Here is a 27,819-nt window from a genome sequence, read left to right on the forward strand (position 1 = left end):
ATTCTGTTGTAGTATACCCATTTAAAAATAACGTAAAGTATTGTAAAGCAGTATTTTAGATAGACTTGCACTGTTTCAGAAACTATGATATGTGCTCCTTACAGATATCGTTGTTTTTGATAAATTTAATTTTTTTCTCTGAAATGAGGAGGTTGAAGACCACCTGGTGACCATCAAGCCGGTCATCTGAGACAAAAAATTCCTTATTTGAGTAATTTAGAAGTAATTAGATTTCCCTGTTATCTAAAGTCAGCACCTAGTTCCAGGCCTCTTTTCAACTTAAAATTTATAAGTAACTAGAATTTCTAGATATCTCTGGAACGCATGCATGCCTAAACTCATGCTACCCTTCCTGACATTAAGGCACCAAAATGTCTGCAAATGTAATCGTTTAACATGCATATCACCCTTAAGCTCCCGCTTTAAGGTCCATAAATACCCCTAAGGAAAAATCCACTGTGGCATGCTCAGTCCTCTCCTGCTGAGATGCCCTGCCGCACTCTTCTGCAGCATTCTTTCTTTGTAATAAAACTTTATTTTTAAAAGCCTATACTGTTGTTGCTAAATTTTTCTAACCAACCCATGAGTTGACCACTTTCTGAGGCCAGGGCTCTTACACCTAACACAGCATGAAATTGTTTTAATCATTTTGACTTACCAACCTTGGTGAACGTTTCTTCTCTGCTGCTATTGCAAAAATTCCTGATATAACATACTGAGAACAAAAAGAGGCATACATAAGAATATTTTCATTATCATACAAGAGATTCTCAGAACTTTAATAACATTCATGAAGCCCATCCAAAGAATAGTTGAAACTTAAGAGGAATTAGGCTGAAATACCAAAATTGCTGTTGCAGTTCTGTGGTAGCCCCTGGAAAAATCACCCAGCTATAAATCCAATGGTTCTTTAGTACATACAGAATCATTACTGGATTACTGTGATGCTTGTATTTGGCATAAAATACAGGGATATTTTTAACATGATTTTATAGCATGGAGGGTAAATAAAAACTTACCTGGTTTTATTTAATAACTTCTTACCGAATATATGAGTTTTATTGCTAGAAAATATATGTTGTTATAATTTGGTGAGTTCATGTTCACAGAAGTTCAATATAATGTTATTGAAAAATATTTTACTAACCAGAAACAGCATTGAAAATAGTTCATCTGCAGTTTAATTTTTGAAATGCAAGTGTCATGTATTAGCTTCCAAATGTAGCTTATACTGAATATTCTATTATTTTCTGGCATGGTTGGAAGGACAATAGTTTTCAGTGTATCAATAATTGATTTTTTTTCCATTGGTGTAAACTGCATGTGTGTATGCAGTTTTTAAATGACATTATATGATTATCTAGTCTGTAATGAGGGGAGCAGAGCATGTTCCTTTCTCAGAAAATGGGGCCTCTGAAAATTCACAGTAAATAGTGTTAGAGACAGATAATAAACAAATGAACAACATATAGAGAAGAGATTTTCATGTCATATTAAAATATGAAGTAAATAAAACAGAATGATATGATAAAGGATACACTGAAGGTGAAATTCAAGAGGTTTTTCAAAAAGGTTTCTCAGAAAAGATGACATTTAAGCTGTGATTTGCATGACAATAAGCATCAAGCTTGAGGCTGCAGCAGCATCTTAAGGAGAGAAAACAGCTACTGCAAAGGATCTAAGCCTCTGTGCAAGAGTATCTGCCTCTGGGAAGCCTCCCTCCTTTCTTCCAATTGTGGTGACCATCTGAGTCAAGCATCTATGATCTGTGTTTCTATAGTAACACTCAAATATGTTGAAAAAAATTATACACACATTTGTTTGCCTCTTTATATCCTTAGTTCAAAATGGAATTTAGATGACTTGCAGAAGTGCATATACTAGGTTTAAAAATTAGTGAATAGAAGTAACTAATATGTAAAGACACTAGGGATAAGGGTAAATAACTGGCTGAGGTTGGGGGTAATTTTAACCAGTGAAATTGTACTGTGGGTCCCTGAATAATCAATAAGGCTAGATAAAACTAATCTTCACTTTTGACTCTGTGATGACTGCTGGCTTCCTTACTGCGTGGTCACATAAAAATAATATGACATAAAAATGTATTTAACCCATGTGTGGCTTATCCACACTGGGTAACCAATGCTCTCAACGTATTAGATTCCCATCATAACTTTGAGGCCATACCCAGTTAATCACTGTCAGAATGAAAACACACACTGCACTTGCTCTGCCAGCTACTGCCATATTGTTATTATTCTTTATGCAGGAAAATTCAAAGAAGAGTTATCTAAACTTGCTATCTTGTCTTCCAATTATTTCTTAAGCCCACTCCAATCAGGTTTTCAATTCTACCTTGCCAATGAACCTCTTTTTGTCAAGATCATTCATTACCTCAATGTTATAAAATCTAATAACAATTTTAGATCTTGTCTTATCTAACTTGGCCTAATCTGTAGTCTTCAAGAGTTGATTGCTCCTTTTTTCTTGATCTACTTTCCTCAGTTGACTTTCAATATAGCATACTCTCTTATTTTTCTCTTTTTCAATTGTCTTTGCCCTTCCCTTCTCTTCAATCTGAATTCCTGATGCTGTAGGTACACCAGGTCTCAAGCGTTGGTCCTTTACTCTATCCCATCTACACAGTTGAGATCCCTTCTTGATAATTTCTTGTTTTCTTACAGTACTAAATACCATGAATATGACAATAATCTCGCACTTATATTTCTCTCTCAAACTCCAGACTCATATACAGATAGGCACTTGACATCTCTACCTGGTGTCTAAAAAAAGATTTCAAACCCAATGTGTCCCAAATTGAACACTTGAAATTCTCCCCTCTTCGAACCACCTCTACTCATAGTCTTACTCATTTTAGACAACGTCAAATCCATTCTTCTAGTTACTTGAGGAAATATTTTGGGGTCTTATTTATTTCTCTTTTTCCCCTTTCACATCTCAGATACAATCCATTATGAAATTTTATGGTCTCTATTATCAAAGTATATCCTAAACAAACTACTTTTTGTTTTGCTACCTCCCTGGTTTGAGCCACTATCATCTCTCATGGATAACTGTAATCAGATTTTAGGAGGTCTCCTTGCTTTGACCTTTGCTCCATTATAATTTCTTAATGATCTTTAAACTTAAGTCAGATCATGTCGTTCCTCTGTTCAGGATCCTACAATGGCTGTCAATGATATTCATACATGCAATGATCACAGATCCTTAGATTATCATGTCTTCTATCATATAGCTGACCTCCTTTTCTACCACTTTTCCCTTAGCTGAATTTGCTCCATCCAAACTGGCCTCTTCTTCAGTAAACACTCTAGGATTGTTCTTAGCCTAAGACCTGTTCTCCTTCTCACTCTTCCTCCAGATATCCAGTGGCTTATTACTTCACTCCTTCAAGTCTTAGCTCAAATGTTTTCTTTTCAATGAGGCTTGGACATTCTATAAAAATTGTAACCTGCCGGGCATGGTGGCTTACACCTGTAATCCCAGCACTTTGGGAGGCTGAGGCAGGTGGATCACTTGAGACCAGGAGTTTGAGACCAGCCTGGCCACCATGGTGAAGCCCCGTCTCTACTAAAAATATAAAAATTAGCTGGGCCTAGTGGTGGCACCTGTAATTCCAGCTACTTGGGAGGCTAAGGCAGGAGAATCACTTGAACCTGGGAGGTGGAGGTTGCAGTGAGCTGAGATCAGGCCACTGCACTCCAGCCTGGATGACAGAGCAAGACTCTGTCTCAAAAAAAAAAAAAAAAAAAAATTGTAACCTGCACTAACCTCATGCTTCTTTACCCTCCTCTATATTTTATTATTTTCCCACAGTACTTTTAAATATTTATGATGTATAACATGATGTTTTGATATATGTATATTTTGTGAAATGATTACCATAATCAAACCAACATATACATCAACTCACATAGTATTTTTTTGGGGAGTGAGAACATTTAAGATCTACTCTCTTAGCATTTTTAAAGTATATAATACCTTATTAACTGTAGTCATAATGGTGTACAATAGATGTCTAGAGCTTATTCTTCCTGTTTAGCTGAAACTTCTTACATTTTGACCAATATGTCCCCTAAGTGCCAGACCCTGACAACCACCATTCTACTTCATGCTTTTATGAATCTGACTTCTTTAGATTCCATATATAAGTGAGACCATACGGTCATATGGTTTGGCTGTGTCCCCACCCATATCTCATCTTGAATTGTAGTTCCCATGATCCCCATGTATGGTAGATAATGGAATCATGGGGCAGTTACCCTCATGCTGTTCTCGTGATAGTGAGTGAGTTCTCCCAACATCTGCTGGTTTTATAAGGGGCATTCCCCTTTGCTCAGCACTCACTTCTCTCACCTGCTGCCATGTAAGATGTGCCAGTTTTGCCTTCTGTCATAATTGTAAGTTTGCTGAAGCCTCCCTAGCCATGAGGAACTCTGTCAATTAAACCTCTTTTCTCTATAAATTACTCAGTCTTGGGTATTGTATTAGTTCATTTTCTCACTGCTGATAAAGACATACCTGAGACTGGGCAATTTACAAAAGAAAGAGGTTTAATCCACTTACAGTTCCATGTGGCTGGGGAGGCCTCACAATCGTGGCAGAAGGCAAGAAGGAGCAAGTCACATCTTACATGGATGACAGCAGGTAAAGAGAGAGATTGGGCAGGGAAACTCCCCCTTATAATACCATCAGGTCTTGTGAGACTTACTTGCTATCATGAGAACAGCACAGGAAAGACTTGCCCTCATGATTCAATTACCTCCCACCAGGTCCCTACCACAACACATGGGAATTCAAGATGAGATTTGGATGGGGACACAGCCAAACCATATCATTCCACCCTGGTCCCTCCAAAAGCTCCTGTCCTTACATTTCAAAACTAATCATGCCTTTGCAACAGACACTCAAAGTCTTAACTCATTTCAGCATTAACTCAAACGTCCACAGTCCAATGTCTCATCTAAGACAAGGCAAATCCTTTCTGCCTATGAGTCTATAAAATCAAAATCAAGTTAGTTACTTCCTAGATACAATGGAGGTACAGGCATTGAGTAAATACAGCCATTCCAAGTGGGAGAAATTGGCCAAAACAAAGGGGCTACAGGCCCCATGCAAGTCCAAAATCCAGTAGGGCAGTCAAATCTTAAAGCTCCAAAATGATCTCCTTTAAGTCTATGTCTCACATCCAGGTCATACTGAAACAGGAGGTGGGTTCCCATGGTCTTGGGCAGCCCTGCCTGTGTGACTTTGCAGGTTAAAGCCTCGCTCCTGGCTGCTTTCACAGGCTGGTGTTGAGTGTCTCTGTCTTTTCCAAGTGCACAGTGCAAGCTGTCAGTGGATCTACCATACTGGGTCTGGAGGACAGTGGACCACTTCTCACAGCTCCACTAGATGGTATCCCAGTAGGGACCCTGAGTGGGGGCTCCCACCCCATATTACCCTTCTGCATTGCCCTAGCAGATGTTCTCCAAGAGTGCCTCGCCACTGCAGCAAACTTCTGCCTGGACATCCAGGCATTTTGATACATTTTCTGAAATCTAGGCAGAGGTTTCCAAACCTCAGTTCTTGACTTCTGTGCACTCACAGAAGGCTTGGGGCTTGCACTCTCTGAAGCCATTGCTCAAGCTCTACGTTGGCCCCTTTCAAACACAGCTGGAATGGCTGGGATGCAGGACACCAAGTCTTTAGGCTGTACACAGCACGGGGACCCTGGGCCTTGCCCATGAAGCCATTTTCTCTTAGGTCTCCAGGCCTGTGATGGGAGGGGCTGCTATGAAGACCTCTGACATGGCCCTGAGACATTTTCCCATTGTCTTGGGGATTAACACTTGGTTCCTCATCACTTAGCAAATTTATGCAGCTGGCTTGAATTTCTCCTCAGAAAATGGATTTTTGTTTTCTATTGCATTGTCAGGCTGCACATTTTCTGAACTTTTATGCTCTGCTTCTCTTATAAAACTGAATGCCTTTAACAGCACCCATGTCACATCTTGAATGCTTTGCTGCTTTGGAATTTCTTTTGCCAGTTACCCTAAATCATCACTCTCAAGCTTAAAGTTCCACAAATCTCTTGGGCAAGGGCAAAATGCCACCAGTCTCTTTGTTAAAACATAACAAGAGTCACCTTTGCTCCAGTTCCCAAGAAGTTCCTCATCTCCATCTGAGACCACCACAGCCTGGACCTTATTGTCCATATCACTATCAGGCTTTTGGTCAAAGTCATTCAACAAGTCTCTAGGAAGTTCCAAACTTTCCCACATTTTCCTTGCTTCTTCTGAGACCTCCAAATTGTTTCAACCTCTTCCTGTTAAGCAGTTCCAAAGTGGCTTCCACATTTTTGGGTATCTTTTCAGCAGTGCCCACTCTACTGGTACCAATTTACTGTATTAGTCCATTTTCATGCTGCTGATAAAGATACCTGAGACTGGGCAATTTACAAAAGAAAGAGGTTAAATCGACTTACAGTTCCACGTGGCTGGAGAGGACTCACCATCATGGTAGAAGACAAGGAGGAGCAAGTCACATCTTACGTGGATGGCAGCAGGCAAAGAGAGAGATAGGGCAGGGAAATTCCCTCTTATAATACCATCAGATCTTGTGAGACTTATTCGCTCTCATGAGACCAGCACGGGAAAGACCTGCCTCCATGTTTCAATTACTTCCCACTGGGTCCCTCTCACAATGCATGGGAATTCAAGATGAGATCTGAGTGGGGACACAGCCAAACCCTATCAGGTATGTCTTCATAGCAGTGTGAAAACACACTAATACATACAATATTTGTTTTTCTGTACTTGGCTTATTTCACTTAACATAATATGCTCTAGGTTCATCCATATTGTCGCAGATGACAGGATTTTCTTCTTTTTTAAAGGCTGAATAATATTCCATTGTGTATATATATGTATGAATGCCACATTTTCTTAATCTATTCATACATCCATGAACACTTAGGTCGATTCCATATTTTTCCATATTTTGGCTATTGTGAATAATGCTGCAATAAACATGGGAGTGCAGATACCCTTTCACGTACTGATTTCATCTCCTTTGGATATTTTCCCAGAACAGAAACTGCTGGATCATATGGTAGTTCTCATTGTAATTTTCTGAGGGCCCTTCATACTATTTTCCATGATGGCTGTACTAATTTGCATTCCTACCAACAGCATACAAATATTCTCCTTTCTCCACACCCTCACCAACACTTTTATATTTTGCCTTTTTGATAAATGTCATTGTAACAGATGTGAGATAATATCTCATTGTGGTTTTAACTTACATTTTTCTAATGATTAGTGATGTTGAGCATTTTTAAATATACCTGTTGACATAGCGTATGTGTTCTTTTGAGAAATTTTTATTTAGTCTCTTGCCCATTTAAAAATCAGGTTATTTGTTTTCTTGCTTTAAGTTGCTTGAGTTCCTTATACATTTTGTATACTAGTCTCTTATCAGATATGTAGTTTGCGCATATTTTCTCCCATTCTGCAAGTTGTCTGTGTACTCTGTTGATTACTTCCTTTGCTGTGCAGAAGCTTTTTAGTTTGATGCAAACCCATGTGTCTATTTTTGCTTTTGCTGCCTGTGATTTTGGAGTCATAGCCAAAATATCATTGCCCAGACTGATGTCAAGAAGCATTTTTTTGCTGTTTTATTCTAGTAGTTTTATAGTTTCAGTCCTACATTTGAGTCTTTTATGTATTTTGAGTTGGTTTTTATATGTGGCATGAGATAAGGGTCCAATTTTATTCTTTTACATGTGGATATCCAGCTGTCCCCAAATCATTTATTGAAGAGTCTGTCTTGACCACATTGTGTGATCTCAGCAGTTTTGTCAAAGATCAATTGAAGATAAATGTATAGATTTTTTTCTGGATTCTCTGTTCTGCTCCATTGATCCATATGTCAGTTTTTGTGCCAGTAATATGCTGTTTTGATTACTATAGCTTAATAATTGATTTTGGTATCAAGTAATGTGATGCCTGCAGCTTTGTTCTTTTGGCTCAAGATTGATTTGGTTATTTAGGATCTTTTGTGGTTTCATATGAATTCCAGGATTTTAAAAATATATTTTTGTGAAAAATGTTATTGGAATTTTGGTAGGGATTGCATTATATCTATATATCACTTTGCATAGTATGGACCATTTTACAATATCCATCTTTCTTATTTATAAACACAGGATATCTTTCCATTTATTTGTGTTTCCTTCAATTTCTTTCATTGTTGTTTTATAGATTTCAGTGTACAGATATTTTACCTCCTTGTTAAAACTTATTCATATTTTATTTATTTATTTTGATGCTATTTTAAGTGGAATTGTTTCCTTGTGTCTTTTTTCAGATTGTTCATTGTTAGTATATAGAAACACTACTGATTTTTGCATGTTCATTTTGTATCTGCCATTTTACTGAATTCAGTTACTGAATTCTAACAGTTCTAACAGATTTTGGTGGAGTCTTCAGGGTTTTTTGTATACAAGATTATGTCATCTGCAAGCAGAAACAATTTTACTTCTTTCTAATTTATATGGCTTTTATTTTTCTTGCTTCATTGCTTCAGCTAGAACCTCCAGTAATATATTGAATATAAGTGGTGAGAGTGGGTGTTCTTTTCTTATTCCTGATATTAGAAGAAAAGCTTTGAGCTTTTCCCCATTGACTGTGATGTTAGCTGTGGGACTGTCACGTAGAGGATCTATAGTGTTGAACTGCATTTCATATCTAGACTTAATTTATTGAGAGTTTTTATCATGAAAGAATTTTGTCAAATGCTTTTTCTGCATCTACTGAGATGATCATATGGTTTGCATCCTTCATCATTTTAATGTGGCATATCACATTTATAGATTTGCATATGCAGAATCATCCTTGCATCCCTGGTACAAATCACACTTTATCATGATGTATGATCTTTTTAATGCACTGTTGAAGTTGGTTTGTAGTATTTTGTTGAGGATTTTTGCATCTATATTTATCAGGGATATTGGCCTATAATTTTCTTTTCTTGTAGTGTTTTGTTTAAATTTGATGTCTGGCTAATGTTGGCCTCATAAGATGAGTTTGGAAGTATTTCCTCCTCTTCAATTTTTGGGAAGAGTTTGAGGGTGGGTATTAATTCTTTAAATATTTAGTAGAATTCACCAATGAAACCATAAAGTCCTGGGATTTTCTTTATTGGGAGGGTTTTTAAAATTTTTATTTCAATAGATTTTTGGGGAATAAGAGATGTTTGGTTATATGAATAAGTTCTTTACTGGTGATTTCTGAGATTTCAGTGCACACACCAACTGAGCAGTGTACACTGTATCCAATGTGTAGTCTTTTGTCCCTCACCATATCCCACCCTTTCTCTCGAGTCCCTAAATTCCAATGCCTTTGTGTCCTCATAGCTTAGCTTCCACATATGAGTGAGAACACATGATGTTTGGTTTTCCATTCGTGAGTTACTTCACTTGGAATAATAGACTCCAATTCCATCCACATTACTGCAAATGCCATTATTTTGTTCCTTTTTATGGCTGAGTAGTATTCCATGGTATATACATACCACATTTTCTTTATCCACTTGCTGATTGATGGGCACTTGGGCTGGTTCCATATTTTTGCAATTGCAAATTGTGCTACTAAAAACATGCATGTTCAAGTATCTTTTGTGTATAATGACTTATTTTCCTCTGGGTAGATACCCAGTAGTGGGATTGCTGGATCAAATGGTAGATCACTTTTAGTTCTTTAAGGAATCTCTACACTGTTTTCCATAGCGGTTGTACTATTTTATATTCCTACCAACAGTGTAAAAGTGTTCCCTTTTCACCACATCCAGGCAAACATCTATTATTTTTTTATTATGGTTATTCTTGCAGGTGTGAGGTGGTATCACATTGCAGTTTTGATTTGCATTTCCCTGGTAATTAGTGATATTGAGCGTTTTTCCATATGCTTGTTGGCCATTTGTATATCTTCTTTTGAGAATTATCTATTCATGTCCTTAGCCCACTTTTTGATGGGACTGTTTGTTTTTTTCTTGCTGATTTGTTGGTGTTATTTGTAGATTCTAGATATTAGTCCTTCATTGGATATATAGATTGTGAAGATTTCTCCCACTCTGTAGGTTGTTTGTTAACTCTGCTGATTATTTCTTTTGCTGTGCAGAAACTTTTCAGTTTAATTAAGTCCCATCTATTTTTCTTTGTTTTTGTTGCATTTGCTTTTGGGTTCTCGGTCACGAAGTCTTTCCCCAAGCCGATGTCTAGAAGAGTTTTTTCCGATGTATTTTCTAGAATCTTTATGGTTTCTGGTCTTATATTTGAGTCTTTGATTCATCTTGAGTTGATTTTTGTAGCAGATGAGAGACAAGGATCCAGTTTAATTCTTCTACATGTGGCTTGTCAATTATCCCAGCACCATTTGTTGAATACAGTGTCCTTTCCCCACTTTATGTTTTTGTTTGCTTCATGGAAAATCAGCTGGCTGTAAGTATTTAGGTTTATTTCTGGGTTCTCTGTTCTGTTCAATCAGTCTATGTGCCTATTTTTATACTAGTAGTATGCTGTTTTGTACCAGTACTATGCTGTTTTGGTAACTATGGCCTTATAGTTTAGTTTGAAGTCAGGTAGTGTGCTGCCTCCAGATTTGTTCTTTTTGCTTGTCTTGCTTTGTCTATGCAGTTTCTTTTTGGTTCCATATGAATTTTAGGATTGTTTTTTCTAGTTCTGTGAAGAATGATGGTGGTATTTTGATGGTAATTGCTTTGAATTTTTAGATTACTTTTGGCAGTATGAACATTTCCACAATATTGATTCTACCTGTCCCTGAGCGTGGGATGTGTTTCCATTTGTTTGTGTCATCTACAATTTCTTTCAGTAGTGTTTTGTAGTTTTCCTGTAGAGGTCTTTCACCTCCTTGGTTAGGTATATTCCTAAGTATTTTATTTTTATTTTTTTGCAGCTATTGTAAAAGAGGCGGAGTTCTTGATTTGATTCTCAGCTTGGTAGCTGTTGGTGTATAGCAGAGCTACTCATTTGTGTACATTAATTTTATATCCTGAAATTTTGCTGAATTCATTTACCAGTTCTAGGAGGTTTTTGGAAGGGTCTTTAGCATTTTCTAGGTATACGGTCATGTCACCAGCAAACAGCAACAGTTTGATTTCCTCTTTACTGATTTGGATGCCCTTTATTTCTTTCTCTTGTCTGATTGCTCTGGCTAGGACTTCCAGTACTATATTGAATAGAAGTAACAAAAGTGGGCATCCCTGTCTTGTTCCAGTTCTCAGTGGGAAGAATTTCAAGTTTTACACTTTCAGCATAATGTTGACTGTGGGTTGGTTGTAGATGGCTTTATTGCCTTTATATCCCTTCTATGCGAATTTTGCTGAAGGTTTTAACCATAAACTGATGCTGAATTTTGTCAAATTCTTTTTATGAATCTATTGAGATGATCATGTGATTTTTGTTTTTAATTCTGTTTATGTGGTGTATTCCATTTATTGACTTGCATATGTTAAACTATCCCTGCCTCCCTGATATAAAACCCACTTGATTATGGTGGATTATCTTTTTGATATGCTGTTGGATTCTAGTTTGCTAGTATTTTTTTTGCTAGTATATTTTTGGGGATTTTAAAATCTATGTTCATCAAGGATATTGGTCTGTAGTTTTCTTTTTTTGTTATATTCTTCTCTGGTTTTGATATTAGGGTGATACTGGCTTCATAAAATAATTTAGGGAGGATTCCTTCTTTCTCTGTCTTTTGGAATAATGTCAATAGGATTGGTACCAATTCTTCTTTGAATGTCCGACAGAATTAAGCTGTGAATCTGTATAGTCCTGGACTTTATTTTGTTGGCAGTTTTTAAAAATTATCATTTCCAATCTTGTTGCTTGTTATTGGTATGTTCAAAGATTCTATATCTTCCTGGTTTAATCTAGGAGGGCTGTATGCTTCCAGGAATTTATCCTTCTCCTTTAGGTTTTCTAGGTTATGCATGTAAAGGTGTTCATAGTAGCCTTGAATAATCTTTTGCATTTCTGTGGTATCAGTTGTAATTTCTCCCTTTTTGTTTCTAATTGAGCTTATTTGGATCTTCTCCCTTGTTTTCTTGGTTAATTTGGCTAATGTTCTATCAATTTTATTATTGTTTTCAAAGAATCAGCTTTTTTGTTTTGTTTTGTTTCAATTTCATTTGGTTCTGCTCTGATCTTTATTATTTTTTTTTCTTCTGCTGGGTTTGGGTTTGGATTGTTCTTGTTTCTCCAGTTCCCTGAGGTGGGACCTTAGGTTGTCTATTTGTGCTCTTTCAGACTTTTTAATGTAGGCATTTAAAGCTATTGATTTTTTTTTAGCACTGTCTTTGCTGTATCCCAGAGGTTTTGATAGGTCATGTCACTATTATTGTTCAGTTGAAAGAATTTTTACATTACCATCTTGATTTCATTGTTGACCCAATGATCATTCAGAAGCAGGTTATTTAACTTCCAAGGATTTGCATGGCTTTGAGAGTTCCTTTTGGAGTTGATTTCCAATTTTATTCTGCTGTGGTCTGAGAGAGTATTTAATATTATTTCAGTTTTCTTAAATTTATTGAGACTTGTTTAGTGGCCTATCATATGGTCTATCTTGGAGAAAGTTCCATAAGCTGATGAATAGAATGTATATTTTGCAGTTGTTGGGTAGAATTGCTCTGTAAATATCTGTTAAACCCATTTAACCAGGGTATAGTTTAAACCCATTGTTTATTTGTTGACTTTCTGTCTTGATGACCTGTCTAGTGCTGTCAATGGAGTATTGAAGTACCCCACTATTATTGTGTTGCTGTCTATCTAATTTCTTAGGTCTAGCAGTAATTGTTTTATAAGTTTGGGAGCTCCATTGTTAGGTGCGTATATATTTAGGATTGTGATATTTTCCCATTGGACTGGTTCTTTTATCACTGTATAATGTCCCTCTTTGTCTTTGTTAACTGCTGTTGCCTTAAAGTCTGTTTTGTCTGCTGAAAGAATAACTATTCCTGCTCACTTTTGGTGCCCATTTGCATGGAATATCTTGTTCCACCCCTTTACCTTAAGCTTATGTGAGTCCTATGTGTCAGGTGGGTCTCCTGAAGACAGCAGGAGCTTGGTTGGTGAATTCTTATATATACTGCCATCCTACATCTTTTAAGTGGAGCATTTAGACCATTTACATTCAATGTTAGTATTGAGGTGTGAGGTACTGTTCCATTCGTGGTGCTATTTGTTGCCTGAAAACCTTGTTTTTTTCATTGTATTATTGCTATATAGGTCCTGTAAGATTCATGCTTCAAGGAGGTTCTATTTTTGTGATTTTGAAGATTTGTTTCAAAATTTAGAGCTCCTCTTAGCAGTTCTTGTAGTGCTGGCTTGGTAGTGAATTCTCTCAGCATTTGTTTGTCTGGAAAAGGCTGTATCTTTCCCTCATTTATGAAGCTTAGTTTTGCTGGATACAAAATTCTTGGCTAATAATTGTTTTGTTTAAGGAGGCTAAATATAGGACCCAAATCCCTTCTAGCTGGTAGAGTTTCTGCTGAAAAATCTGCTATCAATCTGATAGGTTTTCCTTTATAGGTTACCTGGTGCTTTTTCCTCACAGCTCTTAAGATTCTTTCCTTTGTCTTGACTTTAGATAACCTGATGACTATGTGCCTAGGCAATGATCTTTTTGCAATGAATTTCCCAGGTGTTCTTTGAGGTTCTTATATTGGATGTCTAGATCTCTAGCAAGGCTGGGGAAGTTTTCCTTGATTATTCCCTCAAATATGTTTTCCAAACCTTTAGATTTCTCTTCTTCCTTAAGAACACCAATTATTCTTAGGTTTGAAGATTTAACATAGTTCCAAACTTCTTAGAGGTTTTGTTCATTTTTTAAAATTCTTTTTATTTGTCTTTGATGGATTGGGTTAATTTGAAACCTTGTCTTTAAGCTCTGAAGTTCTTTCTTCTGCTTTTTCAATTCTATTGCAGAGACTTTCCAGTGCATTTTGCAGTTCTCTAAGTGTGTCCTTGATTTCCAGAAGTTGTGATTGTTTTTCATTTATGCTCTCCATTTCACTGAAGAATTTTCCTTTCATATTCTGTATCATGTTCTTGACTTCTTTAAGTTGAACTTCACCTTTCTCTGGCACCTCCTTGATTAGCTTAATAGCTGACCTTCTGAATTGTTTTTCTGGCAATTTGGATCTTTCATCTTGGTTTGGATCCATTGCTGGTGAGCTGATATGATCTTTTGGGGATGTTAAAGAACTTTGTTTTGTCATATTACCAGAATTGTTTTTCTGGTTCCTTCTCGTTTGGGTAGACTATGTCAGAGGGAAGATCTGGGATTCAAAGGCTGCTGTTCAGATTCTTGTGTCCCACAGGGTGCTCCCTTGATGTGGTTTTCTCTCTCTTCCCCTAGGAATGGGGCTTCCTAACAGCCAAATTTTAGTGATTGTTTTTGCTCTTCTGGGTCTAGCCATCCAGCAGTACTGCTGGGCTCCAGGCTGGTACTGGGGAGTGTCTGCAAAGAGTCCTGTGATGTGATCTGTCTTCAGGTCTTGCAGCCATGGGTACCAGCACCTGCTCTGGTGGAGGTAGCAGGAGAGTGAAGTGGACTCTGTGAGGGTCTTGGTTGTGTTTTTGTTTAGTGCACTGGTTTTGTTTTGGTTGGTCTTCAGCCAGGAGGTGATTCTTTCAAGAGTCTATCAGCGGTGGTCTTATAGGGAGGATGCAAACTTGCCCTAGGAACATCTGATAAAGTATTCAGTTTTTTCAGGCAGTGGACAGTGTCATAGAGCTCCCAAGAGATTATGACCTTTATCTTTGGCTACCATGGCAGGTAGAGAAAGACCATCAGGTGGGAGCAGGGATAGGAGTGTCTGAGCTCAGCCTCTTTTTGGGCAGGGTTTGCTGTGGCTGCTATGTGGGCTGGGGGCGTGGTTCCCAGTCCAATGGAGTTATATTCCCAGGGAGATTATGGCTGCCTCTGCTGAGTCATATAGGTCACCAGGGAAGTAGGGGAAAGCTGGTAGTCACAGGCCTCACCTTGCTCCCATGCAACCCACAGTCCTAAAGGACAGTCTCACTTGGGGGGGGGGGGTTTGATTATTGATTCAATCTTTACTAATATTGTTCTGCTCAGATTTTCTATTTCTTCAAGAGTCAGTGTTGGTAGGTTATATGTTTCTAATCTTGGTCTATTGTATCCACTGCTGTAAGTGAAGCACTTAGAACAAAGCCTGGTCTATAGTAGGTATTCAGTAAATTTTTACTGAGTGAATGAACTAAAATATTTTTGGGAGATAGATATTACTGAGAAGTGTGTGGGAAAATGGAAGGAGGAATATTTTACTCTGCGCTGTAAGACATAATATAAATTCCTTAGAAATCCCTATTGAGGCCGGGTGTGGTGGCTCACGCCTGTAATCCCAGCGCTTTGGGAGGCTGAGGCAGGCGGATCACAAGGTCAGGAGTTCGAGACCAGCCTGTTCCAACATGGTGAAACCCTGTCCCTACTAAAAATAGAAAAAATTAGCCAGGTATGGTGGCATGCGCCTGTAATCCCAGCTACTTGGGAGGCTGAGGGAGGAGAATTGCTTGAATCTGGGAAGTGGATGTTGCAGTGAGCTGAGATTGCGCCATTGCACTCCAGCCTGGGCAACAAAGTGAGACTCCAGCTCAAAAAAAAAAAAAAAAAAAGGAAATCCCTGTTGAATTCTTTCAAATTCCTCTTGGGCCAATAATGCCCTGATCGCTCTTCTTTTCTCCTTTGTGGAACTACTTTTAATAGTTCCTTCTATTGCCCCAGAAATGAAGTTCTGGCTCTCAGATTGCCTATATTATTAGGAAACATGAGCTTTATAAGTAAGCTGAGCACTCATTAACCACTTACTATTTGTCTAAAATACCCTTTTGGAACCTTACCATTCTTTGACCCCCAATGTTTACTCAACTAAATAAACTCTTTGTATGAAAGAATTTTATAAATAAATTTACCACTTTAAAATATCTTCAAAGATACAAGACTGAATTCTTTGACAGCAGGGATTATACCTTTTCACAAATGGCGTCTCTAGCACATTGCCTGGCCACAGAAGCAGTCATTAAATATATTGAATGAATAAATAAATGCTCATCAGAAAAAGAATTTACTCACAAGTGAGGATGCCAAAAATGGGAATCCTGACATAAAGACTATAGGCAAGTAGATTGTTGAAAATGAAGTAGATTGATTAATATATAAATGTATCCAGGTTTTTCCCAGAGCACAGTGGATCAGACCAATAATTATTTGAGCAGCCTATAAGAAAAGAATGTCAGAATCAATGACACAATACATATATTTTAAGAGAGTTACAAATTAGGTGATAGAAAGGGAAGGGAGGGAGTATATCTTCCATGTTTCTGAATCTCAGGAGTCTCTGCTACTATTCTTGTTCAGCCCTCAAAATTGTCCAAAAACTGAGGAGAAGCCAAGGTGATAGAAGAAGGTAGCAGCCATAAAAGTGCTTAGAATTGCTACATGTAGCTCACATAGGGATTATTCATGAGGGTTTTTAGTAACTAGCAGATGTATGGTGGCTTTCAGGCAAATGAAGGTGTTCTAGTGGCATGTTTATGGGCCAAGTCAGCAAAATACATGGATCCAGATCCTTTCTCTGATGCATATTTTACCATACCTATCAATCAGTTAATATAAAAATGTTTTTTTGTGATAGCAATTTTGATTTTAATACCATGGGGTGGGAGGAACACTTGCAATCAGTCCTGCTGAATCCCAAGATTTTGGCCCCTGTGATCTTAGGCACTTTCTTGAACCATACTATCTTACAGTTTGGTTTTTGAGCTCACTCAAATCCCCAATAATTAGGCTGTATTATGCAAAAATAGGTAGCATATTAGGTTTGGTTGGGGGAAAAGAGTAGATAGTGCTCCAAAATATCAACTTCCTTGAGATAAATGTAGAGAAAGAGCACTGAGAGCATCATTCTATGAGATGATCAGTGTCCACAAAGCCCTATGATCTAGATTATCTCTTGACTATGACCCTGACCTTGCCATCTCCTTTAGGACCCAGTTTCAGCTTTATTTCAAACTCTTTATAGATACACACAGACAAAGAGAAAATCGCAGCATTAGGATTGCTGGGACTCAGTTTATCAACTCTCTCCCATTGGGTAACTGAGATAGAGGAATCAATGTCTCTTTCCTTAAATATTTGGGATCTGCAACACCAAAATCATTTATCCACTCAAGTAGCACTAATCTTACCCCCAGCATTCTGGTTTCTTCTTTCAACACAATGTGAGATGATGGCATGTTATCCAAAATATGGTGTAGACATTAGAAAGGATGAATGGAATCTATCTCTAAAAGGCAACATAGAAAAAATAAACATAGTGATTTTAAAAATAGTGATATCAGATAAGCACTTAAAGGTCATTGAGAAACCTATTATTGTTGTCTTTAATTTTTAAATAATGAAACTGTTCCCTGAAATAGGTATTTAAAATTAATCAACTAATATGCTCTCTTGGACATAGCTAACCTCTTGGCAATTCTAATTGTCCTATTAGATTTTATACATTTTTACCAATTTTAAATGACATCCTGTGGGTCCTTAGGAAGCTAAGATGCAGACAGCATAATTTAATATGGCTTGTTTATGCAACATAGAACATGAGTGAGCTCACATAATCACTGGGAAGGGTAGGCTTTTCAAAAAATGCCCAGAGACAAATTGCTGATCAAAACTGAGAAGGAAGTGCTCTTGCCATTTCCTGCCCCAGAACTCTGTTGTAGAACTGGCATCATGATAAAACCTTCCCTGTCTCCTGGGCCATCATCTGTCCAGTTGATGCCTACTGTAGGGTCTCTTTTGTTGTTCTCTCCTAAATCAAACTTTAGTGCAAGAATATGTAATTGGCAGAACCTAGATCAAATGCCTGCACTTTGATTTCAAGGGAGGCAAGGGAATATAATTTTTTGGATTCCATTTTGGGAAAGGTAGCTTTTACAACTTAGTGACCAATAAAAAAGTAGGGAAGATATTTAACACATGGCAGCCATGAATGTTTAAAAGATGGCAGCCATAAATTATCTCTATGATTTCACTATTGTGGACACCATTTTGGGTATGTGGCCCACTCACCTCAGTTTCATGCTTGTCATCTGTAGGAATTATTCCCTTATTGTACTAACTGGAAGAGAGGTGGGGAATGTGTCTCATGTTGGATCCATCAGTGTCACTTTCCCAGGAATTGTATATTTAGAACTTAGATATTATAACCTTAGTTTGGGTTTGCCTCTAGATAAGATTATATAAACTCTTGAAATGAAGAACATTAATGTGTTCTACCATATAAGCTGAGAAGACATCCAGAAAAATCAAAAATCAAAAATAGACCAAGAGAACTACTGGAGTTCCTACTAACTTTCAATTTCCTAGTTATAGTCCTTTTCTGAAGCTGAGATGTCTTCCTGCCCTTGGAAAATACATGTTTCTTTGTTTTGCTTAAGCTAGCAAGAGTTGTTTTCTGTTACTTGCAGCCAAAGTATTTTTAAATTATTGATTTGTCTTTCTTATAACTCTTGCCCTATGGCTTTGAGAATTTACTCTTTAGATTTTACAATATCTGATGGATCTTTGTTTGTTACCTAGTTCAGATTTTTTCTCAATATTTTGCCAATAGCCAACTCTGAAGTCTAAGATCTTGGTTTCAAAATCTTTACTTATATTATTTTTCTTTCTGATTTACATCATCCACTAATTCCTAAGGATCAGTTACCAAATAGATGTACCAATGACACATGAAACTAAGAAAATGGAACATAGTGTTGTGAAACAAGTTGATACAGACGAGTTCAAATCTTGTCTATATTGACTGCTAACTGTATAATTGGTACAACTACTTTTAGACTAATAACAGTTGTCTATATTAATTACTAATTTTAAGTTCTACTTAATATTTCAGAGAATTAGTTTTCTAATCCCACAGAGTTGTTTTGGGAAGTGAATAATAGGAACTGGCACAAAGTCAAATGCCATAATGCTTTTTTCCTGTTTCCCTTCAACCTCTCTCCAATTACTTGTATCAGATTCCCGATTCCCCTATAGTTTTGGACACTACTTTTGCTTTCTTTTCCAGATTTTATTAGAAACAACCTCGCTGGTTATTTGTGGGCAGCAAGCCACCCAGGTGCCGAGGCAAGAGACTGAAGGCACAAGCTGTTCCAGTATAATAAAGAAAATACTTACAATAAGAATAGTTATATTAGACATAGAATATAGATATGATTATCTATGAATATTACTAATCATTAGTTTATAGCATTATTCTTTATTCCAATATTATAATAATCTTTGTTCTACAATTATAACCTAGGAAAAAACAGGCTATACAGAGATAGGAGCTGAAGGGACACGGTGAGAAGTGACCAGCAGAGGGTGAGCCCTCTGTCATACCTGGACAGGGCCCCTAGAGGGCTCCCTGGTCTAGCGGTAATGCCAGTGCCTGGGCGGGCTCCCATTAGCCGACCTTGGTCTAGCGGTAGTGCCAGTGCGTTGGAAGGCACCCATTTTTTTTTTTTTTTTTTTTTTTTTAGTGAGATCTTCTTTTTTTAAAAATTTATTTATTTTTTTCATTTATTTGACTTCACTGCAACCACTCCCTCTTAGTCATAGATAAGGCTCTATGCAGGTGACCCCGATCTCTCCGCTCCATGACAATGTTGTGTACTTAAAACATAATATTATAAATTCTATTTGTCAGGATATTTCTGTCAGCATTTGCAACCTTTGTAAAACAAAATCAAAATTATTCAATTCAAACATTACATAATTCCATCAATCCCCTCCCCAAAATAAAACAACAATTAGTACTGTAGCTATTACAATTTGCTATTCTTTTCAAAATATGTTCCAGAACAAAATTTTAAAAATAATGAAAATCACATATTTTAGTAAAGTGTAATCTATTAAGGACTTATTTTATAATAAAACCTGCATTTTAGATGAATGTGTGGGGTCTGCATTTTTTTCTTTTTCTTTTTCTTTTTTATTTATTTTATTATTATTATACTTTAAGTTTTATGGTACATGTGCACAATGTGCAGGTTAGTTACATATGTACACATGTGCCATGCTGGTGTGCTGCACCCATTAACTCGTCATTTAGCATTAGGTATATCTCCTAATGCTATCCCTCCCCCCTCCCCCCACCCCACAACAATCCCCAGAGTGTGATGTTCCCCTTCCTGTGTCCACGTGTTCTCATTGTTCAATTCCCACCTATGAGTGAGAACATGAGATGTTTGGTTTTTTGTCCTTGCGATAGTTTACTGAGAATGATGATTTCCAATTTCATCCATGTCCCTACAAAGGACATGAACTCATCATTTTTTATGGCTGCATAGTATTCCATGGTGTATATTTGCCACATTTTCTTAATCCAGTCTATCATTGTTGGACATTTGGGTTGGTTCCAAGTCTTTGCTATTGTGAATAGTGCCACAGTAAACATATGTGTGCATGTGTCTTTATAGCAGCATGATTTATAGTCCTTTGGGTATATACCCAGTAATGGGATGGCTGGGTCAAATGATATTTCTAGTTCTAGATCCCTGAGGAATCGCCACACTGACTTCCACAATGGTTGAACTAATTTACAGTCCCACCAACAGTGTAAAAGTGTTCCTATTTCTCCACATCCTCTCCAGCACCTGTTGTTTCCTGACTTTTTAATGATCGCCATTCTAACTGGTGTGAGATGGTATCTCATTGTGGTTTTGATTTGCATTTCTCTGATGGCCAGTGATGGTGAGCATTTTTTCATGTGTTTTTTGGCTGCATAAATGTCTTCTTTTGAGAAGTGTCTGTTCATGTCCTTCGCCCACTTTTTGATGGGGTTGTTTGTTTTTTTCTTGTAAATTTGTTGGAGTTCATTGTAGATTCTGGATATTAGCCCTTTGTCAGATGAGTAGGTTGTGAAAATTTTCTCCCATTTTGTAGGTTGCCTGTTCACTCTGATGGTAGTTTCTTTTGCTGTGCAGAAGCTCTTTAGTTTAATTAGATCCCATTTGTCAATTTTGGCTTTTGTTGCCATTGCTTTTGGTGCTTTAGACATGAAGTCCTTGCCCATGCCTATGTCCTGAATGGTAATGCCTAGGTTTTCTTCCAGGGTTTTTATGGTTTTAGGTCTAACATTTAAGTCTTTAATGCATCTTGAATTAATTTTTGTATAAGGTGTAAGGAAGGGATCCAGTTTCAGCTTTCCACATATGGCTAGCCAGTTTTCCCAGTACCATTTATTAAATAGGGAATCCTTTCCCCATTTCTTGTTTTTCTCAGGTTTTTCAAAGATCAGATAGTTGTAGATATGTGGCATTATTTCTGAGGGCTCTGTTCTGTTCCATTGATCTATATCTCTGTTTTGGTACCAGTACCATGCTGTTTTGGTTACTGTAGCCTTGTAGTATAGTTTGAAGTCAGGTAGCGTGATGCCTCCAGCTTTGTTCTTTTGGCTTAGGATTGACTTGGCGATCCGGGCTCTTTTTTGGTTCCATATGAACTTTAAAGTAGTTTTTTCCAATTCTGTGAAGAAAGTCATTGGTACTTTGATGGGGATGGCATTGAATCTATAAATTACCTTGGACAAAATTCAACAACCCTTCATGCTAAAAACTCTCAAGAAATTAGGTATTGATGGGACATATCTCAAAATAATAAGAGCTATCTATGACAAACCCACAGCCAATATCATACTGAATGGGCAAAAACTGGAAGCATTTCCTTTGAAAACTGGCACAAGACAGGGATGCCCTCTCTCACCACTCCTATTCAACATAGTGTTGGAAGTTCTGGCCAGGGCAATTAGGCAGGAGAAGGAAATAAAGGTTATTCAATTAGGAAAAGAGGAAGTCAAATTGTCCCTGTTTGCAGATGACATGATTGTATATCTAGAAAACCCCATTGTCTCAGCCCAAAATCTCCTTAAGCTGATAAGCAACTTCAGCAAAGTCTCAGGATACAAAATCAATGTACAAAAATCACAAGCATTCTTATACACCAATAACAGACAAATAGAGAGCCAAATCATGAGTGAACTGCCATTCACAATTGCTTCAAAGAGAATAAAATACCTAGGAATCCAACTTACAAGGGACGTGAAGGACTTCTTCAAGGAGAACTACAAACCACTGCTCAATGAAATAAAAGAGGATACAAACAAATGGAAGAACATTCCATGCTCATGGGTAGGAAGAATCAATATTGTGAAAATGGCACCCGTTACTTAGCAGACCTGGAAAGGGAGTCTCCCTTTCCCGGAGGGGAGTTAAAGAAGACTCTGCTCCACCACCTCTTGGGGAAGGCCTGACATCAGTCAGGCCCGCCCACAGCCATGTGGAGGCCTAACCATCTCCCTGTGATGCTGTGCTTCAGCGGTCACGCTCCTGGTCCACTTTCATGTTCCACCCTGTACACCTGGCTCTGCCTTCTAGATAGCAGTAGCAGAATTAGTGAGAGTATTTGATCTTTCTGAGAAGAGCATAGAAGAAATAATGGCATAAGCTGTCCTCTCTCTCTCTGCCTCGGCTACCTAAAAGGGAAAGGCCCCCTGTCTGGTGGACACATGACTCACGTGACCTTATCGATCACTGGAGTTGACTCACACTCCTTACCCTGCCCCTTTTGCCTTGTATCCAATAAATAGCGCGGTCAGGCATTCGGGGCCACTACCGGTCTCCGCGCCTTGGTGGTAGTGGTCCGCCAGGCCCAGCTGTCTTTTCTGCTGTCTCTTTGTCTTGTGTCTTTATTTCTACAGTCTCTTGTCTCTGCACACGAAGAGAAAAACCCACAGGCCCTGTAGGGCTGGACCCTACAGGTTATTTCACACCATTCCTTTGAATTATTCCCTTGAGTTACAATTTGCTACAAAATAGCAAAATATGAAACAACCCAATCACCACAGCAAAGGAACCTAAAAGCTTAAATCCAGCCTCTACAATGTGACCACAGTGGCATTTCTAAAACAGAAATCACATGTAGAAATCACTTGCTTAAATCATTCTACCACAAACACACATGCACTTGTATGTTCATTGCCATGCTATTCACAATGGCAAAGACACGGAATCAACCTAAATACCCATCAAAAGTGGACTAGATAAATATGACACATATGCACCATGGAATACTACGTGGCCATAAAAAAGAACAAAATCATGTCCTTTGCAGCAACATGAATGGAGTTGGAAGTCATTATCCTAAGTAAATTAATGCAGGAACAGAAAACCAAATACTGCATGTTCTTACTTATGTGAGCTAAACATTGAGTACACATGAACATGAAGAAGGTAACAATAGACACTAGGCCCTAAGTGATGGTGGATGGTGGAAGGAGGTGAAGATAGAAAATCTACCTATTGGGCTGGGCACAGTGGCTCACTCCTGTAATCCCAGCACTTTGGGCGACCAAGGCAGGCAAATCATGAGGACAGGAGTTCAAGACCAGCCTGGCCAACATGGTGAAACACCATCTCTATTAAAAATATAAAAAGTTAGTTGGGCATGGTGGCAGGCACCTGTAATCCCAGCTACTTGGGAGGCTGAGGCAGGAGAATCGCTTGAACCCAGGAGGTGAAGGTTGCAGTGAGCTGAGATTGTGCCACTGCACTCCAGCTGGGGTGACAGTGTGAGATTCTGTCTCAAAAAAAAAAAAAAAAAATGGAAATCTACCTTTCAAGTACTATGCTTATTACCTGGGTAATAAAATAATCTATACACCAAACCCCTATGACATGCAGTTTACCCATGTAACAAACCCGGACATGTACCCCTTGAACTTAAAATAAAAGTTGGAAAGAAAAAAAAACTTTCAATGGCTCCTTGTTGTCTTTGGGCCACAGTACACATTCTTTGTGTGGCACATTGGGGCCAGGTATATTTGGCCTACACTTCTTTTTCCCACACGGCACTCCATCCATTCCTGACCGCTGACATTTCCACTACCACGTGATATTTAAGTACCTTATGGTTTTTAAGCGTCTTCCCATATACATCATCGCTGCTGCAAAATCTCACAGTGTCACAGTATCTGGCTCTAGCAATGAGTTTGCACATTGTCGGAATACAATAATTGCTTGCAGAATCCTTTCTACCCATTTCGCGTATCTTGTGCCTTGAGTTTTGCACTAGAGATTATATAAACAGAAACTCATATTTTGGATGATAGGAATGGCTGATTTCCAAGAACAGTGATTTAAGAGTTTCCCTGATTGTGTATTCCCTTTCTTGGCTGATGTGTTACCAGGAAATATATGATACATTACCACATTACGTATAAATGGGTAGATTTGTTTATGCCAGTCATGAAACATGTTTGGGAAGTTCAGCCTTAGAGCATAGGTTCTCTGGCATTTATTGAATTAGTTTTGGGCAGCCTTGGAAGGTTACCCCAAAGACACATACTGTCTTTTTCCATAGCAGATGAACCCAAGGAGATAGAACAGACTTGACTGAGACATGCGGCAGGTACTAAAAGGTCTTGAGAAAGCAAACTTCGGTTTCAATGTTAAGGATCAAATTGAATTTATACACGCAGACAATATGAACTTCAGGAGGTGATTCTCAGAAGAGCCACTTTTCACACGAGGACTCTGTGGCCTGCTCCAGAGGAGCAGCAGCAGAATCTACTTATATAATCCTGGTTAAGGATTCTCCCTACTAAAGCTTTGTAGGTCAGCCAGGAAAGGGAATACACAATCAGGGAAACTCTTAAGTTACTGTTCTTGGAAATCAACCATTCCTATCATCCAAAATATGAGTTTCTGTTTATATGATCTCTAGTGCAAAACCCAAGGTGCATCTCCTAAGCTAAAAAGAATATAGAAATATGGTGAAAGATGGAAAGTAAGAGTCATTATTGCCACAACATGACCCTGCGATCCCGAATTCACTACACTATCTCCATATTCTCCTCCTGTGAATTAGCCAATTTATTTTTACATGAGAGGATGCTGGGTGTGTCAAACAGGTCACTTATTGAAAACACACATTGGAAGAAAAGGTATTGAAAGAAATACGTGAAAAGTGCCACAGCGTATTAATTAAGGCTCTTTCCAACTGGAAGTGGTTTGGAAAACACTGGGACTGTGGGGTCGTGGGGAACACCTGACCCTCAGCAGGTGCTAGTTTTATTCCCAGCGCCAGTGAAAATCCAACCAGGGATCCCTACACTCACGCGTGGGCCAAGAGAGTGTGATCTGGCAGTCAACTTCCTCAATTCGGGGCCTGGCAGCCCCGGGAGCCCAATGGGCGCTTCCTCGGTGGCGCCCCTCACCCTGCCTCGCGGGGTTCTAACGTCCAAGAGCGCGGCTGTCCGAGAGACCCTCGCGGACACCTGAAGCGCGGTGGGGCTCCCGTGGCTCCGCGGAGCCTGCAGGCTCCCAAGACGAGGGTGGGGTGGCGGCTGACAACAATGCCGCCCTTTCCTGGCTGTGTGGGCATCATCCTCTGTCCTTGGGCCTGACCCACCGAGGAGGAAGAGGCTATGCTTGATCTGTCGGCGGACTGATCACGTGGTGGCCCCACTGCTAACCCCAGACACATCCCCGCTTAGAAGCAGCATCGTTGTCAGAAGCTCCTTGCCACTTAGAATCCTCTGCAAGATGTGGTGGGTACAGCACTGCCCTTGACTCCTTTGGTCCTCAGTTTATTATTTTGTAGAGTGGAGATGATACCCGCTCAGGTACCTCATACGCTCATGCTGCAGAACTCTGAAAACTAAAGATGTTTTACAAACACATTCCACTGCGATTACAAACATATTCCACTGTGATAACCGGGTGCATATATGTCCTTCATGCTGAACCTGACAGTTTGAGTTGTATATTCAGTGTTTAACAACTATCCTCAACACATAGTAGGAACAAATGAATGATTGCAAGGTTTTGTCTAATTTATTAAAGTGTTAGCATCAGCTGGCTAATTATGAGTAAAAGATGACAGTCATGTTTGTTGAACTCTTTTATGTTTGCCGTTGTTATGATTAATGAATTTAGCAAATTTCCACTGAGTGCCAGTATGTGCTAGGCATTGTTCTCAATGCTGGGGATACGGTAGTGAACAAAACAGATGAAATTCTAATAATAAGGAAAACAATAATAAGATTCATAAGGAAAATTTATAGCATGTTAAGAATAATGAGAGCTAAGGAGAATGATAAAGTATGAAAGGGAGGTGGGATCAATGGAAATGTAAATGAGGGGAGTCAGGAAAGTCCTCATTACAAAAAAAACTTGCACACAAATGTTCATAGGAGCATTCTTACATATTCCTAATAGCCAAAAATGAAAACAACCCAAATCCCTATCAACTAATGAATGAACAAACAATATATGGTATATCCATATAATGTATTATTTGACAATGAAACACAACAAAGTTCTAGTTTATGCTACAGCATGAATAAGCCTTGAAATCATTATGGTAAGTGAAAGAAGCAAGTCACAAAAGACGTTCATATAAAATAGCCCTGGTAGGCAAATCCACAGACACAGAAAGTAGACCAGTGATTTGCTAATACTGAGGTAAGTGGGTGGAGAATAAGAATTACTCCTAATGGGTTTGGGTCCAAAATTAGGTGGTGTTACTTACACAACTCTGTGAATATACTAAAAGCCACTAAACTATACACTTTAAATAGGTAAATTTTAGGCTAGGCGCAGTGGCTCATGCCTGTAATCCCAGCACTTTGGGAGGCCGAGGCGGGCAGATCACGAGGTCAGGAGATCGAGACCATCCTGGCTTTACTAAAAATACAAAAAATTAGCCAGGCGTGGTGGCGGGTGCTTGTAGTCCCAGCTACTCGGGAGGCTGAGGCAGGAGAATGGTGTGAACCCAGGAGGCATAGCTTTCACTGAGCTGAGATTGCACCACTGCACTCCAGCCTGGGCAACAGAGTGAGACCCCACCTCAAAAAAAAAAACAAAGAAACAAACAAAGAAAAAAACCCACAAATAAATAGGTAAATTTGATAATATGTGAATTATCTCTCAATGAAACTGTTATAAAAATGAAAGGCAAGATGTATGCTTTATCTCTTTACTTATGAAATTTTGAAATAATGAACACCCTCCAAGGGTGACTATGATTCTTTTTCTTTTTTTTATGGGGAGAGATTGGCCTTTTAAATTTTTATGTATTTGCTTTGTTGACCAGTGCATGATCCGTATAGTGTCACTGACTTCCTTTCCCTAGAATATAAGCTCCCTGAAGGCAGGATCTTGTCTCTTTTGTTTAAATCTGTTGCCAGAAGCAAGAATTATGCCTGGTGCAAAGTAGATTGTCAAAAAGTAGTTTATGATGAATGTATGAATAAATGGAGCAGCTACCCTATATTTACATTTGCAGCTCATTCTTTCCAGTATCTCAATTGTGATATCCTGCTCTGTGATCAAAAACAAATATCTTTCAGATTTGCCATGTCATGACTCCCTATCTAGAGCTATTCTTTGTGTTAAACTAGCTCAGGCTCTGAAGCTGGGACCTTGTTCAAGGATGCATGTCAATGGGGTCAAAGATTGGGGCTGCAGTTGCACCTGGTCTCCACTTGCAGGGCAGACTCCCTTGGTGCTGGGTTGATCAGCTAGGAGGAAAGGGCCTCAATTTCTAATTGTACTGTTCAGAGGAGACTCACCTTCTATTTCATTTTCCCAGAGGAGCTGTTATTGAGCAATCTGTCCTTTTGAACGGGGTACTTTTGTCTAGTTTGCACAAAGCCATCTTAGGTGTTAGC

General features: G+C 38.5%; 1 protein-coding gene across 17 annotated transcripts in view; it reads right to left on the minus strand.

Annotated features, from left to right (window-relative positions):
- LOC100938589 (membrane-spanning 4-domains subfamily A member 8) overlaps window positions 1-25,407 on the minus strand; it is a 109,649-nt gene extending 84,242 nt beyond the window's left edge. For 2 of the 17 annotated variants that reach the window (XR_008511039.1, XM_054524302.1), the window contains exons 1-5: window positions 25,264-25,390; window positions 24,051-24,214; window positions 17,294-17,391; window positions 16,179-16,322; window positions 659-715 (exon numbers count right to left, since the gene is read on the minus strand). Coding sequence is in view for 2 of the 17 variants with exons in the window: in XM_054524307.2 (XP_054380282.1) it covers window positions 659-715; window positions 16,179-16,322; window positions 17,294-17,341 (249 nt within the window). In the remaining 15 variants the exon portion in view is untranslated. Of the gene's footprint in view, window positions 1-658; window positions 716-16,178; window positions 16,323-17,293; window positions 17,392-24,050; window positions 24,215-25,263 lie in introns of all 17 variants that reach the window. The other 15 variants (XM_054524303.1, XM_054524301.1, XR_008511041.1 and 12 more) reach the window with 14 other exon arrangements.
- Window positions 25,408-27,819: the final 2,412 nt, after the last annotated feature.

The sequence above is a fragment of the Pongo abelii genome, chromosome 9 (genome assembly GCF_028885655.2).
Source record: "Pongo abelii isolate AG06213 chromosome 9, NHGRI_mPonAbe1-v2.0_pri, whole genome shotgun sequence".
NCBI classification, from domain to species: domain Eukaryota; kingdom Metazoa; phylum Chordata; class Mammalia; order Primates; family Hominidae; genus Pongo; species Pongo abelii.